General features: G+C 42.4%; 1 protein-coding gene across 4 annotated transcripts in view; it reads left to right on the forward strand.

The window, feature by feature from the left end:
- CSMD1 (CUB and Sushi multiple domains 1) overlaps positions 1-19,538 on the forward strand; it is a 1,487,013-nt gene that overhangs the window by 1,164,247 nt on the left and 303,228 nt on the right. For all 4 annotated transcript variants that reach the window (XM_073219228.1, XM_073219229.1, XM_073219231.1 and 1 more), the window contains exons 11-12: positions 5,206-5,309; positions 14,773-14,885. In XM_073219228.1, the coding sequence (XP_073075329.1) occupies positions 5,206-5,309; positions 14,773-14,885 (217 nt within the window). The remainder of the gene's footprint in view (positions 1-5,205; positions 5,310-14,772; positions 14,886-19,538) is intronic.

The raw sequence follows: 19,538 nt of genomic DNA on the forward strand, positions 1-19,538 counted from the left end.
TGGATAATGTTGATGGATTTTCGAATGTTGTACCTTCCTTGTATCCCTGAGATGAATCCCACTTGGTCATGATGTATGATCTTTTTGATGTATTTTTGAATTCGGTTTGCTAAGATTTTGTTGAGTATTTTTGCATCTATGTTCATCAGGGATATTGGGCTGTAGTTTTCTTTTTTGGTGGGGTCTTTGCCTGGTTTTGGTATTAGGGTGATGTTAGCTTCATAGAATGAGTTTGGGAGTGTCCCCTCCTCTTCCAGTTTTTGGAAAACTTTAAGGAGAATGGGTATTATGTCCTCCCTGTATGTCTGATAAAATTCCAAGGTCAATCCATCTGGCCTGGGTGTTTTGTTCTTTGGTAGTTTTTTTTATTACCACTTCAGTTTTGTTGCTGGTAATTGGTCTGTTTAGATTTTCTGTTTCTTTCTGGGTCAGTCTTGGAAGGTTGTATTTTTCTAGGAAGTTGTCCATTTCTCCTAGGTTTCCCAGCTTGTTAGCATATAGGTTTTCATAGTACTCACTAATAATTCTTTCTATTTCTTTGGGGTCCGTCGTGATTTTTCCTTTCTCGTTTCTGATACTGTTGATTTGTGTTGACTCTCTTTTCCTCTTAATAAGTCTGGCTAGAGGCTTATCTATTTTGTTTATTTTCTCGAAGAACCAGCTCTTGGTTTCATTGATTTTTGCTATTGTTTTATTCTTCTCAATTTTATTTGCTTCTTCTCTGATCTTTATTATGTCCCTCCTTCTGCTGACCTTAGGCCTCATTTGTTCTTCTGTTTCCAATCTCGATAATTGTGACATTAGACCATTTATTTGGGATTGTTCTTCCTTTTTTAAATATGCCTGGATTGCTATAAATTTTCCTCTTAAGACTGCTTTTGCTGTGTCCCACAGTAGTTGGGGCTTAGTGTTGTTGTTGTCATTTGTTTCCATATATTGTTAGATCTCCATTTTGATTTGGTCATTGATCCATTGATTATTTAGGAGCGTATTGTTAAGCCTCCATGTGTTTGTGAGCCTTTTTGCTTTCTTTGTACAGTTTATTTCTAGTTTTATGCCTTTGTGGTCTGAAAAGTTGGTTGGTAGGATTTCAGTCTTTTGGAATTTACTGAGGCTCTTTTTGTGGCCTAGTATGTGGTCTATTCTGGAGAATGTTCCGTGTGCACTTGAGAAGAATGTGTATCCTATTGCTTTTGGATGTAGAGTTCTGTAGATGTTTATTAGGTCCATCTCTTCTAGCGTGTTGTTCAGTGCCTCTGTGTCCTTACTGATTTTCTGTCTGGTGGATCTGTCCTTTGGAGTGAGTGGTGTGTTGAAGTCTCCCAGAATGAATGCATTGCATTCTATTTCCTCATTTAGTTCTGTTAGTATTTGTTTCAGGTATGTTGGTGCTCCTGTATTGGGTGCATATATATTTATAATGGTTATATCCTCTTGTTGGACTGAGCCCTTTATCATTATGTAATGTCCTTCTTTGTCTTTTGTTACTTTCTTTATTTTGAAGTCTGTTTTGTCTGATAACCAGAATTGCAACACCTGCTTTCTTCTCTCTGTTCTTTGCATGAAATATCTTTTTCCATCCCTTGACTTTAAGTCTGTGCATGTCTTTGGGTTTGAGGTGAGTCTCTTGTAAGCAGCATATGGATGGATCTTGCTTTTTTATCCATTCTATTACTCTGTGTCTTTTGATTGTTGCATTCAGTCCATTTACATGTAGGGTGATTATTGAGAGGTATGAACTTACTGTCACTGCAGGCTTTAAGTTTGTGGTTACCAAAGGTTCAGGGTTAGCTTCTTTACTATCTTACTGTCTAACTTAACTCACTTGTTGAGCTATTATAAATACGGACTGATGATTTCTTTATTTCTCTCCCTTCTTATTACTCCTCCTCCCTTCTTCATATGTTGTGTGTTTTGTTCTGTGCTCTTTTTAGGAGTGCTCCCATCTAGAGCAGTCCCTGTAAGATGCCCTGTAGAGGTGGTTTGTGGGAGGCAAATTCCCTCAACTTTTGCTTGTCTGGGAATTGTTTAATCCCTCCTTCATATTTAAATGATGTTTGTGCTAGATACAGTAATCTTTGTTCGAGGCCCTTCTGTTTCATTGCATTAAGTATATCATGCCATTCTCTTCTGGCCTGTAGGGTTTCTGTTGAGAAGTCTGATGATAGCCTGATGGATTTTCCTTTGTAGGTAACCTTTTTTTTCCTCTCTGGCTGCCTGTAATACTTTGTCCTTTTCTTTGATCTTTGCCATTTTAATTATTTTGTGTCTTGGTGTTGCCTTCCTTGGATCCCTTGTCATGGGAGTTCTGTGTACTTCTGTGGTCTGAGAGGCCATTTCTTCCCCTAGTTTGGGGAAGTTTTTGGCAATTATTTCTTCAAAGACACTTTCTATCCCTTTTTCTCTCTCTTTTTCTTCTGGTACCCCTATAATGCATATATTGTTTCATTTTGATTGGTCACTCAGCTCTCTTAGAATTCTTTCATTCCTGGAGATCCTTTTATCTCTCTCTATCAGCTTCTCTGTGTTCCTGTTCTCTGTTTTCTAGTCCATTAATGGTCTCTTGCATCTCGTCCATTCTGTTTTGAAGTCCTTCCAGAGCTTGTTTTATTTCTGTATTCTCCTTCCTTAGTTCTTGCATATTTCTCTGCAAGTCCATCAGCATGATTATGACTTTTGTTTTGAATTCTTTTTCAGGAAGACTGGTTAAATCTATCTCCCCAGGTTTCTTCTCAGGGGAAGATGTGGCAGATGCTGAAGCTGTCTGGGTTAGTCTTGTCTGGATCATATTTTTTTGCCTTTTCATGTTGACAGGTGCTATTGACTGTCAGCTGGGAGGGCCAAACTTTTCACTTGCTACTGGCCTTTCTTTCCTGGGACAACTGCGACCCCTAGTGGCTTGTGTTGGGTAATTGCGTGTAAGCTGGTTCTTTGTGTCTTGCCAGGCCAATATGGAGCAATTTCCTTCTGTGGGTGGGGTCTGCCTTAGGCTGTTTCTCTGCTTGCGCAGCGCCCAGAGGGGTATAGGACCCGGGGGGCTGTTTGGCTGTTTATCTCCGTTAGGGGTCTCAGAGCTGTTGCCCAGGGGGTTAGTGCGCCCGGTTTTCCCTGTAATTTCCAGCCACTGGATTGTGACCTGTGTTGTATCCGTCCAGCTGTTATGTCCCTGTCCCTTTAAGACTTTCAAAAAACACTCGCTTTTCTTTGTCACAGGGGCATCAGCTTCGGAACCCACTCAGAGGTCTTGCTGCCCTATTTCCCTAGTTTCCAGCCCTCCACGCATGCACTGTGTCTGCACTCTGGTGTGGGTGGCTGGGGCTAGGTGTTTAGCAGTCCTGGGCTCCCTCTGCCTCCCGCTGGGCTCTCGCACGTGTGGATGCAGTCTGGCTGTTGTCCTGTGTCTTCTGGTCTCTCTTTTAGGATTAGTTATATTTGTTGTATTTTCAAAAATATATATGTTTTTGGGAGGAGATTCCCACTGTCCTACTCACGCCGCCATGTTGGCTCTGCCCTCGTTTGATTTTTATACTTGATTTATATGTGGATCCCACATTTCTCCCTTTATTACTATTATTTTTTTTTAATAAAATGCTGAAGTGGTAGGTAGATGCAAGATAAAGGTAGAAAACATAGTTTGGTGTTGTAAGAGGGCAAATGTAGATGATCAGGTGTGTGCCTGTAGAGTATGTGTTAATCCAAGCTAGACAAGGGCAATAAAACATCCACGGATGCAGAAGATTTCTCTCAGAACATGGGGGTGTGAGGTTCTAAGCCTCACCTCTGTTGATCCCCAATTTCTCACCTGATGGCCCCCTGCAACTGTGCCTGTCTTAGGTTGTTCCTCCCTTGAGGAATCTTACCCGTCTCTGGCTAACGAGTCATCTTCCAGGGCCATACAGGGAAATGTAAAGTTGGTAAGTGAGAGAGAAGCCTTATTGTTTGAAAAGGTTAGTTTTTTACTTCTTTGCAGATTTATGCCCTGTGGCTTCTATGCCCAGCATTTGTCTTGAGGTACCTTTACCACTTGGAGGAATTATGATACTTGGTAAATTTGATATGAGGCATGAATTATATTTAAGGGTTGTAATTAGGAAGGAGGAAGAAAAGCTATAGAAGTAGCAGGTGGAAGAAAACATGGGAAGATTGATTATTTCTTTGACATATCTTCTTGTAGAGTAACTTAAGCCTGTATAGGTTTTAAACTACTAATTAACTTGCACACACACATTAATGTAATAGGAATACAGTTACATAACCAAAGCAGATCTATAATTACCAGCCATCTCCAGTGAAATCAAGAAAACCAGTTAGGCATTCTAGGCATTTGTGAAAATTTATCTATGATATGATGGATATTGTCCAACTGTACTTGAACAGTCTGAGAGAAATCAGACAAATTAAAACAACCCATTCCTGGGAACTGTTCACATCCCATATGTTCTTTTAACAGTAGATAGTCTGTAGTTGTAAGATATTGGAGCACTACAACTTGCACTCCTCCTATTTCTTGGTTGAGTTCCAACAGTATAGATCCAGTCAAATTTGTTGTTTTACTGAAAGCACAGGCCAGCTTAGATATCTCCTTCTTCATTCCAATGGCAAGTCCAGGACCTGGTGGGATGGATGCAGCTACAGCTGTAGCAGCGCCTGGATCTTTGTTGAGGTTTTTTTGATCATCATCTTCTGGTATGAGTCTTCCAGAGAGTGCTGATGTTGGAAGTTCTTCTTTATATCATATCTTAGTTCATTTTCTGGGTAGCCAAATTAGGCTTTGATCCTCTGTATAAGCACAAACAGACCCTTTGCCCACACTTTGATATGCCCTTTATACCATTGTGTAGAACTCATTGGAGGTCACCACACAGGAACTCCTTTTTTTTTTTTCTTAAGAGTAAGGAATATTATTCGAAAAATGTACCTCCATAGCCAATCATCTGATACCCTTTAAGTGATCAAAATTAAGGATATTTAAAGCATGCATGAATAATTGATTTACAGTTAGTTTTATCCTATCAGGGAGTAATCCCCCTTTTCTTTCTTTCTTTTTTTTTTCTTCCAGAGTCATTTTTAAGAGCAGCATTAAATCATTTGAAATACAACAAAATTAAGGAGTAAAAAAATTTAATACTAAACTGGGTATTTGCGATAGTTAAAGCAATGCGCAGTTCCTGCACTGCAGGTAATTGTCTCTTGCCTTTGATTTAGGTCATCAAACTAGCCTTTGAGGAGTTTGAGCTGGAACGAGGCTATGACACCCTTACAGTGGGCGACGCTGGCAAAGTGGGTGACACCAGGACCGTCTTGTATGTGTAAGTACATGAGTCGGCATTTTTTCTCTTCCAGCACACACAGTTGTCTGACCACACATGTCACATACTTGAAGTCCTGGTACAAACTTCCTTTATAGCTAATTGCATGGTGTCCAAATCTGAGTTCACACGAGACCTAGTTCAGGGTTGTGTTTTGTCTATCAATACTTCCCAGATCATTAAAAGAATATATGGCAAAAAATTAGACTACACAGAGACAGAGGGTAGAAGTGGTGAGTTTCTCATGCAGCCCCTCCCTGTAGAATACAGGTATTTTCTAGAATCATGCCACATATCTTCCCAAAGCCCTTGCATTCTGTAAAAGCATGTGCTAAGTCACAGAACTGTGGGAGGTAGCTCTGGATTTTTGTGGACTGTGTCCAGGGCTGGTGAGTACATAGCAGCCTTGGTGCGGAAACCAACCCGCTGGCCCCTGGGGTGCATTGGCAGCTGGGCATCCAAGCCACTTCAGATGTGGGGCCTAGAGGGCAGCTTTGTCACTTTTGTGAGGACTGTTCTATCAGAATTTGTAATGTGACCTAGTAATGTCCTTGCTCATCCATGTTTCAATGCGGAGGGAAATGTCTTCAGCATCTTCATCTGCTTCAGCATCTTGTACAGTTAGCCTAATGCCGTGTCTGCCAGACTGCCAAGCTGAGAACATCTTTCATCATGGAAGTCCTTCTGTCGAGTTGCGCTGCTTTTCCAGCCTACCTGTACAGTGCCAAGCTGGCTCTTTGTGAAAAAGCTGGCCCCTGATAACTTCAACTTATATCCTGCTAGCAGAACCCGTCCTGGCTGTTATACTCACTCATTCTGTATTTAGCAGTTGCTTGTGAGGTAATTCACAGTTTTAGAAGGTACCGTAGCTGGACATGCTGTCCATGCCTCGGCAGATGAGGGCGCCTGGACTCTGGCTCTGCTGGGAGCATGCTCTTTCTACTTGTATCTCAGGCATTTTTCCCTGCCATGCATGTCTTTATCTCACTGCTACTACCAATAAGAATTAATCATGCTACTGGGCCACAACTTATAATAATACTTATAATTATAGCACTAGTAATGTCATAGCTGGTATTCATTCCTGTCTCTTACATTTATGCACTGTGCTAAATGCCGTGTACGTATCACCTTATTTGGGCCTCACCACAGTCCTGAGCATTAGGGTTAATAGCAACCTCGTCTTATCAGTAATGAAACTGAGGCCTAGGAAGGGGAAAGGACTAACCTAACTCACAAGCACAGGATATGTTGGGTATACGTATACTACTGCATGTTGGGGACATATGTGCTATACATGCTGGGGACGCACACGCTGGTACATGCTGGGGACACAAATGCTGGTACATGCTAGGGACACACACTGGTACATGTTAGGGACACATGCTGGTACTTGTTGGGATCACATACAGCGTACATGTTAGGAGCACATACATTCATGCACGTTGGGAACAGGTATCCTAGCACACATTTGGTGCATGCAGACTCTCCAGCCCAGAAGACTGTCATGTCTGTGCTCCTTATCATTACATGTGGATGCACCATGATTTTTTTAACTAAGTCTCCAGCCCAGAAGACTGTCATGTCTGTGCTCCTTATTATTACATGTGGATGCACCATGATTTTTTTAACTAAGTCTCATTGACAGTCTCTTTCTATCCCCTTCCCATCCCATTCTTTGCAGTTATAAGCAATTCTGTACAAATACATTGTTGTACATGTGTTATATGCCTTCAAGAAAATTCTGTTGAGCAATTTCATGGGTAAGGGGAATATTCATTACATTATTATCCTTTCCCCAAACCCCCCTAGAGGTTTCTATCAATTTCCCCTTCTACACTCTATGAAGGTCCTTATTTCCCCACACCCTCACCAAATAGTTACTCGTTTTTTGCCAAATTACTGGGCAAAACTTCACTTATTTTTACAAATACAGATTGCTGCAGGCAGGCATTTGCAGGGTATCATTTACAAGCTCCCATGTTGACTGTGTGCTCACAGCCTGGCATTGGTCTGGAGCAATATTTGTAAACATGACTGTACTGGGCAGAAATGGTTCAGGAGGCAAAAGGGGAAGTTTCTGGCTGTAGCTTTGCTGTTAATTGTCTCTGTGCCTCTGAGGGAAGTCACTTTACCTCTCTGTACCTCTGTTTTCATAGCTATAAAATATGTATGATAAATGTTTCTTGCCTGTGGTAAGAAGCAAAACTAAATGATGCTGGTGCTGAGAGCTGAGAAATGTAACCTACAAGCCAAGTAGCTTTATTATTACCATAATGTCTAATTTAAGAAAGGATGTCACTAAGGCAAATGAAAGAACATTTTAAGTAAATGTAAAATATAAAATATAAATGGAGCAAAGTAATGCCATGTAAAATCCCTTAGGTCTCTATTAAAGATCTCAAGTTGTACACCCATTTTTTAATGCTATTTGTCGTTAAAAGAGCAATAGCAAACTATGTAACATGTTGACGTAAGTGTCATTAGAACTTCCTCTTCTTAGCTCAGATCTATAAATGAAAAACTAAATAGCCAACTGACTCAAACTGAGATGCCCTTTGGGAAGCGCAGTGTAGCCAAGATCAGTTGGTCATTTAATCAGCTGCAGTATAGGAAAGAGAAGCTACTGATGTACTTCCTAGGACATAATACAGAAAAAGAAAGGAAACAGAAACACAGCCAGTGTCTTCAAACAGCTCATTTTAGAGAATATTCAGCAAATATTTTTGAGTACATCTGTGCCAGACATTATTATCAGTGTGGGGCCTAAAATGGAATTGGAGAAACGATAGGTACATGGAGAGTTATAATGCCAGACTGTGGGTAGGGCCATTGAACCTCATGGCACACATTTCATACAACATGGAGTTAAGAAACTTCTTTTTGAGAGACTGGTTTTTACTACCTCTGGCTCAATATTTTGTAGGTTCCCTTTTTGAGATTTGGAATTCTAGTCTTGGATTTTAAGGAAAAATTTGGAAAGTGAGCCTAGCTGGCTCATCCTAAATATGGTTTTAAAATTTTTGATTTCTGTTAATAGCTTTTTAGTTTCTTTACTTTCTTGGTGCCAAAAGAAGTGGTAGGGGATTCTTTTACTAGTCTAAGCTTCCCAAAAGATGAGTGAATTTACCCAGGTTATGTTTGCAGAATGACAGGCTTAAAACAAAGTTATTTACTTTACGAATCTCTGTTGAGCTCTTTCCAAGAATATATATTGATAATTTTCTCAAATTTGATTTGTGGAAGAGCTGTATCTGAAGATGTCACCCTTTGTGGCTTCCCTCTGGCCGTAGTGGTTATTAGCAGTTGGTGGCTGGGAGACTGCATGAAATCAGATGTCCTGGGGATCGCAGGCACAGGTCACACACTTGGAAGGTGCATCTCTCTCAGGAGATGAAGAGCTGGTGTCAGGAATCTGTGTTTGCTGTATATGTTGCCCCGGTCCTTGTGCTGTGTGACTCTGACACCCTCCTCCCACCACTGCAAGTCCTGGCGGCCGAAGGGCAGCACTGTCTTTCTATTGAAAGATTGTAGAACAGCCTTAAAAAAGCAAACACTAAAGCTGATGTTTCCATGCTTCTGTCTTTGATACTATCAGAGGAGTCAGTCACTGTATACCTCCGTGCTTTGGAGAAAGGCTTGAGCAGTTTATTTGACAAGTAGCACATAAAGATAGCCACGTAAATGCTCTTCAGATCAAAATGCATTTTTGACAGTAAAAATCAAGTATACTCCCCAGGTTCCTGAAGCTCTCGAGTCACATGCTCAGAGCTGTTTTTCTTCACATTGTTCTCATAATGGTTTGCGCACAAGCTGGACACATGTGGTAGACTCGAGTGATCCAGCTCTGTTCTCCACTTAAACCTTATCCAATGTTAGCTTCCCTTTCTCTGCCTCTGTATCTGGAAGCTTTCTTGCTTGATTCTTTGAAAAGTATTGAAATTCAGACATCGCAGTAGGACTCAGAAAAGGGTAACCATGAGGACTGGGAAGTGGCCAGTAGGTGGAGAAGGCAGGGCTGCCAGCCCTCATTACAGTGCTGGGCCCTCACACAGGTGGGCCCCTCTTTGGAAACTGCACAGTGGCTAGGCTCTGCTCCAACGGCCCAGGGAGACAGACCCCAGGGGCACCAGCCATCTCAGGACTCTCTGGGAAAGCAAGCTGACCCGGGACCCTGGGGCTGCAGGATGTTGCTGTCGGGGGACGTACACCCTGCCTGCAGAGGAGAAGACATAGGCCCCATGGGAAGCGTGGCCCAACTGCAGCAGCTGCCGCGTGGGATACAGACAAGCTGAGGTGTTTCCCAGCTGCTTTGCCGGGTACCGCAGCACCACTGACTCACTGCCACTGTGTTCTCAAGGACCCGTGCCTCTCTTTGTACCTGAAGGGCAAGGATTACTTTTCTATGATTCATCAGTCATTGAGTTTGTATCATATGTTTTTGACATTAACCTTAATGGTAAAATTAATTCTCCTTTAATGCTATAAGTACGTTTTGGGTTTTTTGTTCTGTTTTTGTCAGGATTCCATCATTATTTATTTCTAGTGTCTTTAAATTTATCTGTAGAGTTTTCAAAGCAGTTACTCTGGGTGTTAAAACATGCACGTGTAGCTTTGAACAGTCTACGGATGCGTGGCTCTCCTGCTGTCACTGTAGCCAGCTGTGACAGACTTGGTGGCTTAAAACCACAGAAGTTTGTAGTGTCATGGTACTGGGAGCCAGAAACACAACATCGGTTTCACTGGGCCAAAATCAAGCTGCAGCAGAAGCTCTCAGGGAGAGCGTGTCTCTGGGTTCTTCTGGCTTTGAATTGGTGCTGTCTTTTCTTGGCTCATGGCTCCATCACATCAGTCCCTGTCTTCAAGCTCACATTGTTGGCTTCTGTCCGAATCTCCCTCTGCCTCCCTCTTAAAAGGACATTGGCAGTGGCACTTAGGCCCATCTAGGTAATCCAGTGCAATCTCCCCACCTGTAGATGCTTAATCCAGACATATTTGTAACATCGTTGCCAGACAAAGTAACATTCACAGGCATCAGGGATCTGCACACAGACTTTTGTATGGCCATTATTTGTCCTACAACCACTAGTATCAACACTGACCAGTTCGAATGAACTGTAGAAACCTCACTTCCATTTAGCCCCCCAAATTTCAAATACCATTCTCGTGAGTATCAGAGGATGTTATAGTTTTTGTTCAGCCATCACATACAGTATGTGGAACTCACTAGGAAAGATTAATGTGCTTCACAATCCACATTTCTGCCTGGTCCTTTGCTCCTCGCTCCTTCCTGATGCTCCACATCTCTCCTGTTATTTTTTCTTTTCATTTTGAAGAACTTCCTTCAACAAATCCCTAAGGGTAGGTTTCCTAGCAATAGGCTCCTTGTCCGAGAATTTGTTTTCTCAGTTCTGAGTAGTCCATTCACTGGATATAGAATTCATGGTTGACAGCTCTTCTCTTTGGAAACCGGAAACATTTTGTGACACTTCCTTCTGCCATCAGGAAATCCGCCGGCGTCCCTGCCGGTCGATTCTTTGTCTCTGGTTGCAAAAGTCTAAGTCTTAGCATGGATTCGTTTGGGTTTATTCTGTTTAAGGTTCACTGTGTTTCTTAGAACTGTAGGTTTATGGATTTCATCAAATTTGGGGAGTTTTCAGCAATTATTTCCTCAAATGCCCTTTTGGCTCCACTGCCTTTCTCTTCTCCTTCTGGGACTCTGACAACTTTGTCTTAAATGAGGTAATGCAGGGTTCTAGAAAGACCTAGAGAAAAACATCCTCACGGCACTTAAGGGAGTTAAGAGATGCCTGGTCAGAACCTTCAGAGTCTCTGACAGCTTTCAGTTGTCCAGAAAGAATGGGCCATCTAGGCAGTGATTTTAATGCTTGCCAGTTTTTGGAGTGTTTTTGGAGGATGGCTAAAAAGGCCAGCATGATTGGAACACAAGGTGCATGGGACAGTTGGGAGTTCCAACACAAAGGGAGAAGGCCATAGAAAGCTGGCTCCCCAGATAAGACAGCCTCTCTCCCAAAAGAAAGAAGCAAAGAAACCAAGCAGAAATCTGCTGTTAATGGTTTATGAAGCTAAGCCAAACCCTGGGGATTTTCACAGTGGTAAAGAGACAGAGATAGGTATCCAGGACCTGTTTTTCCAAAGAGGAGATTTACTTATAAATGCCATATTTTCTGGGTTGTGGTATAAGAAGCGGTGAGCCCTGGAAACCAGCACCTCTGATTGCAGCCTTAAATCTTCGTGACGAACAGAGCAGGGGGGCCACTTTGGTAGCTATAAGGGTAGTCGCCCCAGAAGGCAGGCAGCACACGGAGCTGCTTCAGTGGTTTATGGACAAAGTCTGTCATTCAATCAAAAGTGACCTGGAATGTCCAGAAAGCACCCAGTGCTCAAACCAAAAAAATGGACAATAGGAAAAGAACAAGATATCCAGAAATTGCAGTTTTCACACAGGGACTTTGATAATCAACTATGACCCATATGATTAAGAAAATAAATTAAATGATGAAGAATTGTGCCAGAAAACTGTAATCTGTGACAACAAATCCATTTGACATGTAAGCATTGCAAAATACAATATCTGCTATAATTAACTCAATATATATGAGTTGAACAATAAGATAATTTAGTGGAAAATATTCAAACTGGATCAGGAAAAATTTTTGTGTGTGTGTGTGTGTGTGTGTGCACGTGCACAAATTGCACAAATAATTGGAGTTCCAGAAGAACGAAAGAGAAAAAATGGGGCATAATATTTAGAGACATGATCACCAAGAATTTTCCAATATTGACGGAAGACATCAAGATAGAGATTCAAGAAATTCTTCAAGCCAGTAAGGAAAATCCAGGAAAACCTCAGCCTGGCACATTATAATAAATCTGCTGAGAAACAGAGCATGGAAAGATCTCAGAACCAGCATGAACAAGGAAATGGCATTTCCACAAGATCAAGTGTAAGATTGATGGAAAGCCTCTCAATATAAGCAAAAGAAGTGAGAAGACAACAGAATAGCATCTTTGAAGTGCCGGGTAAAAGAAATAAGCTATTAGGTAAAAGGAATAATTACAAAATAATTGGCTAGTCAAAAGGGAAGAACAGGAAAAAGTGAACTTTGTCATTAACTACATTCTAAATAAAAGGCAAAACTCTCCAATTAAAAAGTTATATAAATAAAATTAATTAGAATCATAGAATATAATTATGTGATGTTTACAAGAGACAAACATGACATAAACAAACACAGAATTGTTGAAAGTAAAAGATTGGAAAAAGCTTCCGTGAAGGTAAGAAAAATATTGTTACAGCTCTATAGTCATGACTCAGAGCAGCCGTCAGTGCTAGACGTTCATGACCTCTGCACTTTTTGGTGCTGTAAAATGCATGCACAGGGGTGAAAAGGTCTCTTCAAGTCACACAAGCAAATACAACGACCACTCATGAAAGAACAATCTTTCCAACAAAGAAAAATGTTCGAGAAGAGATGTATTTAGTCTCTGCCCATCACTCTGCGAAACAGCTGCCCTCTGCAGTCTGAGTCCCCTGCATGATCACCTCACGTGCAGTGGCTGCCGTCCGCCCTCCCCGGAAGAGCCGGTGCTCCATGGTCCCGCTGAGGAGCTGACCGAGGGGCCGCACCACGAGCTCATACTTCGCTGAAAGCAAAGCTTCCTATTTGATTAGAGACATTTGGGTTGAATTGATTTTTTTTCTTCCCCTTTTTCTGCTTCAACATGCTTTTCTGTCAGCATGTTGAGTTCAGTCAGTGGATTCAATGTTTCTTTTAACTGACAGTGGCCATTATGTGACTGCTTTATTAATACACAACGAATGTTTCATTGAAACTTCCATTTGGTGCCTCTTGAACATTAATATGTGCAAGGAAACTTCAGTGAACTTGGCAAATCCATTTTAGCTATGCATGCTGTTATTGTCACTGTTCTTCTAATTTGTCACCTTCGGTTTTATATATATAAATATTTTTAGTACAGTTTTAGGTTTATAGCCAATTAAAGGGAAGGTACAGAAGGAAAGTCCTAGATCTGTGTCACCTATGCATGACATTCTTGTCTCTTAACGAATGGTTATGTTGGGTGTATATACATACATGCATATGTGTTTCCATATGCCCTCTGCCCCTGCCACATGCACATCCCCCACTACCCAAGTCCCCCACCAGATGGTGTGTTTGTTAGGATTAAGAAACCTGCATGGACATGTCACTGTCAGCCAGAGCCCACAGTCTACCTTCCGGTCACTTGGTGATGCACTTTCTGTGGTTTGGAAAGATGTGTGATCATGTGGATCCACCACTGTAGTGTTGTTTAAAAACAAAAATCAACCGAGTAAATTTGAAGACCTGTGTGGTTTTATTAATCTATCCACGTCAGGCAGCGTCCCCTGCAGCGAGTAGGGACATGTCGGGAGCTGGCGGGGTGTGCAGGAAGGAGCTGGAGGAGGCTCACGAGCTGAAGTGAGGGGGTTGCCGCAGGCCGGGCCACAGCCCTGGGGGATGCAAGGCATCTCCTGGCCCAGGCACCTCATGTCACCCGCATGGGAGGAGGAACCCTGTGGCACGCTCCCCACTGGTGCTGCCAAACCATTCCGGACCACCGCATGAGGCTGCCCTTCTGGGGAGCCTAGGCATCGGGCCCGGTTTGGTGGCCTGGCCCACACAGGCGGGTTGCTCTTGGGCCTGTGGCTTTCTTTACAGGCTCGCAGAGCAGTGTCACTGCCCTAAGAATTCTAGCTCTTCTATTCATCCCTCCCTCCCACTAATCCACAGCAACCCCTGACTCACTGTCCCCACAGTCATGCCCCAGAGTCGGAGTCTCATGGCCTGTGGCTTCTTGAGGCTGCTTTCACTCAGTGATGTGCATTCAAGGCTCCTTCATATCTGTTCAGGGCTCGATAGCTCATTTCATTGTAGCCCTGAATAACACTTCATCCTGTGATATATTTTTTAAATGAGCTTTTGTGGTGAAGGTGCATGATAATTCCAGACTAGACTATCCAAGCGTTTTGTGAAGGAACCAGAACATTTCTCAGCTTAGGTGTCCTCGGTTGACGGGGGTGCATGACCGCAAGCAGTCGGGCCTGCCGCCCTCACTTAGGGATGACCAGCTGTGGCGTTTCCAGCTCCCAAGTCCACCTGGAAGGACTTCAGTTCCAGACCGATGGGGCTTGGCCTCCCTAACTCAATCTTTAAAATCAGAGAGACACACTTGTAGTTATACAGTAATTACTGTAAAACACCAGTGATATTGAGGCTTACTATGAACATCAATTACAAATGGCTGTTGGTTCTTTGAAGGGAGGGTCTTGTTATGCACACACACAAACACACACACGTTTACAGTTTGTCTGTTTAAGCAGCGAGACCCTCCTGCAAGGTAGAAGTAGGGGTGTTTGGTGACTTAAATAATGTCTTAACCTTTCTCATGTGTGCAGACTGACTGGCTCCAGTGTTCCTGACCTGATCGTGAGCATGAGCAACCAGATGTGGCTACATCTGCAGTCTGACGATAGCATTGCCTCACCAGGATTCAAAGCTGTTTACCAAGGTATGGCCATGCACTGCCAGCATTAAACTAGCATTCCTGCAGAGGGCAAGCATTTGGTGTGTGTGAGATATAAATAGAACTGATATGGCAGAACAGGGTTTAAAAAAACAGGGACTCATTATTTGCACCTTCCTTAAAGTCCCAGTTAATAGTTCTTTTTTGCGAAGAATTTTTAACGTTTTGAAAGCTTGGTTGGCCATGCTGCATGCCATTATTCTGTCAAATGTGAAGACTAAGAATAAAACGTAAGCTGTGAAAGGTGTGCAGACTTATGGGTCTCAGGGATCATGGTTGTGCTTCCTGAGATGGAGTTTTTTGCTTATAAATAAGGGGAACATGAACAAAGCATAGATTTGAGTGGCATCCATTCAGTTAAGCTCTGTTATATACAACATCGTATACAAATGCCTGTGTGTTCTTAGTGGAAGATGGCGAAATCTGTGTGAAATTAGAAGACAACATTACTACCAGGTATTCGTGTAGGGGAGATGTGAACCCGGTTTCAGGGCTACGGTTCTGGGAGAGGTTGGCTCGTCTCCGAGGAGCTGCCACGGGCCCAGGTTCACGGTGGGACTCTGACAGTGGTCTCGCCACATGGCTGCACGTGCACCGTCTCATTGGGGAGGGGCTCCTATGGAACAGGAATCTTTTAACCATGCTTAGGTTCTTTCCGTAAGCAGGTTTCAGAATTCTAAGGAACTAGCCATTTGGGAAGTACTGTCATGCAGTAAAAATGGTGATTATTCCATTTGGATTGTTCGACTGTAGGGGAACTGTGAAAAACAAATAATGAATTAATTTGCAAGTTGAGAGGAAAAATTATGAAACTGACCCGTGGCAAAAAAATTACCAGTTATCTTTTCAATGTCTTGCACATTCTTCCTGCTTAACTGATTTCTGTCCTGGTCTCGCCTTTCACTTAACTGTGCGCTATTGTACGATTCGGGAAGTTGTAGAAAACTGATAGCCATGTAGGTGGTTCCGAGCCATAGAACTGCAAGTGAGTCCTGTGTGGAGGACGTGCACTGGCTGGTGCCTCTGCTGGCAGACTCATTTCTGTTTTCTCACTGTCCATGTGTGTGTGCTTTGGCCTCTCCTTTGAAACAGTTTTCAGACTATCTTACTGGTTCCCTCCTTGATGACTGAGTTCACAATAACCTTTCACATGACAGATGTGTGTGTTTACAGGTGAAAACCAGCGACACAGATCTGAAGATGCAGGATTTTAGTTTCTTTGATTTTCCTTCGATTTTCTTACATACAGAGACAGTGGTCTTGTTTTCCAGGTTTGTACTGTACAGAATATTCATGAGCCGAAAACAGGTAGCAAGAAGTTTGCCTATCAAGCAAATGAGGCAGGCAATTAAAAAGCATCTGCTGACCCCCAGACAGTTAGCACGGGGGAGACAGTGTCACAAGTGTGTGTGTGTGAACACACCGCAGCGTGGCTGTGCTGTCCGCCCTGGGTGCTGCACTTAGGGTGCCAAGGACCCGGTTGGCATTAGTGTCCCCACCTGGAAAGTGTGACCAGTTCCACCTTGCTGGAAACATGGGGTGACAGGGGATTGATGGCTCTTTTTAACAAAAAATGCTACAAAAAAAAATGGTATTTCCATCCCTTCTGAAGTCTAGGACTAGAATGCAGAGATAGTTGCTGACTACTTCCTGACATTTGGATATTTAGACTTAACCTTTAGTTGAGCTTCTACATGACTACAGTTATTCAAGAAAGCATGGTAGAGGTGTGATCCTTTCCCCATGGCCTGTACAACCTGCTGCCTATGACGAAACCAGAAAGCATCGGGGACACACCAAGTGCTTCCCCACAGGGCAAATGGTAGCGAATTCACTCCAGCGGGATTAAGACACACATCACAGGGCTTGTGTCCTGAGGACTAGCGAGACGGGCATAGTTGCTAAATCATGATCCTTCGCTGTTAAGGGATGTAAGTATTCTCAGTAAGAATGAAAATGTTCTTAAAAGTGTCCTATTTTAGTTTGAATGACCATACAGTGTTAATTATAATTACACTGAACTCTCATCATTGCTGTATTAGACTCTGTAGTCTATTAATACCTGCAGGTTGAGTTGCCATGGAAATGGGGACGACCATCAGTCCCAGAGAGATTGCTGACGCAAGGCTGCATATTACCTTTAAACAAAATGATATTCTGAAGTTAAAAAGATAATTAAAACAGAGAACTAACATAAGATTTGAGGATTTCAAAAACTGAGAAAGGAAGACTTTCTAGAAATTGGTACTCCCAGAGTAATGTATCATGTTAGCAATTGGAGATAAAATCATTTATAAAGATGGTTATTAAACATATAAATAATTGATTCATTTGACTTAAACCATAGTGGTTTGTGAATTATGCTGTCAGAAATAGATATAGCTGCTATTTACATATGGCTTAATGTTACAGGATTTAGTATTACATGATTTTAGCTGGTACATCGTGTAGCGGTTAAGAACACAGGCTCAGAAGCCAGACCACCCAGAGTACCAGCTCTGCTGGCCACTCAGTAGGTCACTCAGGACAAGTGTTCACCCTATGTGTGCGAGGTGGTGGGTAGGGCTGGATAGTAGTAGCATCGGCTTCACAAGCCTGCTGTCCCTTGGATGACTGAAACCATGGAATACCCATAGCACATGGAGTAAGAGATGCTACCATTGTTTGCATGTACATTTTCCTTTTTGATTTTGAGATTTCTCTACAAGTAAGATTTTTTTCATTATATGAATATTAGTGCTCATAGTAGAACATGTAAGAATTTTAAGTGTCCCTTCTCTTCACCTTCTGACTTGGCCAGGTGATTTGCTCAAAGACAATAGCTTTCAACAATTTCCTTACCTTCCCTTCTAGAATTTTCAGTGCTTCTAACAGCATACCTGAAGCTTCATTTTATCTTAGTCTACGAACTGCAGAAAAAGGTTGATGTGCAAGAAATGTCACACTATCTAACTTTAAAGTCAAATCGAATTTCCTTCGGAGTCTCCATCCTAACAAAGTGGCAGTGAACGTAATCTCAGGCATGATGGGAGCGGCCCCACACCTCCCCTTACCTGTCTACTTCTGTCTCACCAAGATGCTGAGGGTTCCCTATGCTTTGTGAGGGATTCACAGGCTTTGGGTTCCTCAGACATTTGGCTCACACTCCTTACCCTGAGGCATCCGTGGTCTAAGCTGCTGGGCACCGCCGCCCCTCCCAGCAGCTCCCTAGTGGATCCCCTGCTGGCTACCTCTCCTCTGGCACGTGGGGATGGGGAGCGGCCCAGGGGAGAACTTGGGGCCCATGCCGCCCCTGTGCGTGACCATCACCCACGCACCCCCTCTCGGGTGCGTCTGGGTTCTCTCTGTTTGCTCCTGCCCTTGACCGTCTGAGATGCGTGCCTCTCACCTGCACTCAGGATGCCCACGTAGGGGGCTCAGTGGACTTCTCCTTTGTAAGAGGAGTTTGCGCGGCGGCGGCCAGGGTGAGGAAGCGCAGGGGAGCGCTGGCTGCCCCTGGGAAGCACAAGGCCTAGTGGGGAAAGCGGGGGAATCTCAGGGACAGAAGGAGCAGAGAGAAATGTGAACTAATAATAAATCATCTTACGCATATAAATAACTATATATATCTTTGAAGAGAGAGAGAGAACGTGCTCACTGATAATTTGCTGCAAGAAAAGCATGGGAAAAATTACGCAAAGTTTAAAAAATGAGAACTCTTTATGGAGACATGAGATGTTGAGTAAGTAATGGGGGGTGAGATTTGTTTAAAATCTTTTTACACATCATAATGCTTAATCCAGAATAATCTATCCCAAAACCCAAAAGGAAAAAAAGAAGTATGGTGTAAATAATTATACTACAACTGTATATGTTAGTACTATACTTCTATTAAACAAACTATAAAAATCTGAGTATATAAAAATGTAAATCATAACGTTATGTATACACCCATAATTTATAAATACATAAATCATATATATAACTCGGGTATAAGTCATATATATATAATTCATATATATGTATAATTCATACATGTAATAATTATCAGAACAATATATATGGAAAACTCAGTAGGCTTTCCACTTATACTTTAGAATTCTTATTGTAAGTTACAAAAGTGACTCCGGGGGATCAAAAATATTGGTTTTTTTTGTAAAACAATCATGGATTTAATAATACAGCAGAATTCTTGTTAAAATAGTATAATTTAATACAGCCAGAGATTATATACACATCTAAAATAAAATATGCAATATATATCACAAGCGGATCATTTGTATCCACTAAAAGAGAAAGGGAAGAAATGACTATTCTCAGTCCGAGGAAGAGCATGCCCATGACCACCGCCCCCTCCTGTGCTGAGGATGCCAGCAGCAATGGGGCGAATGCCGGGTGTTTCTCCTGACGGCCAGGGGTTTGTGGTGCTTGTAGGCCTGCGTCTTTATGGCTTTACAGTCTACAGTTAAGTGGGTTAACTCGGGGTCATTTTTGCTCACAACACTAATGTTCAGTTAGAATTCATCACCCATGTTGATGAACTTCATTTCCGCAGACCATGTTTCCCATAATTTGCCTTAGCTATTTAAATTTTAGCAGGGGGTAAATGAAAAGAAATGTTCCCCATGAGGCACCACCATGTAGTAAAACAAGACCTAT

Source organism: Manis javanica, chromosome 12 (genome assembly GCF_040802235.1).
Source record: "Manis javanica isolate MJ-LG chromosome 12, MJ_LKY, whole genome shotgun sequence".
In the NCBI taxonomy this organism is placed as follows: Eukaryota; Metazoa; Chordata; class Mammalia; order Pholidota; family Manidae; genus Manis; species Manis javanica.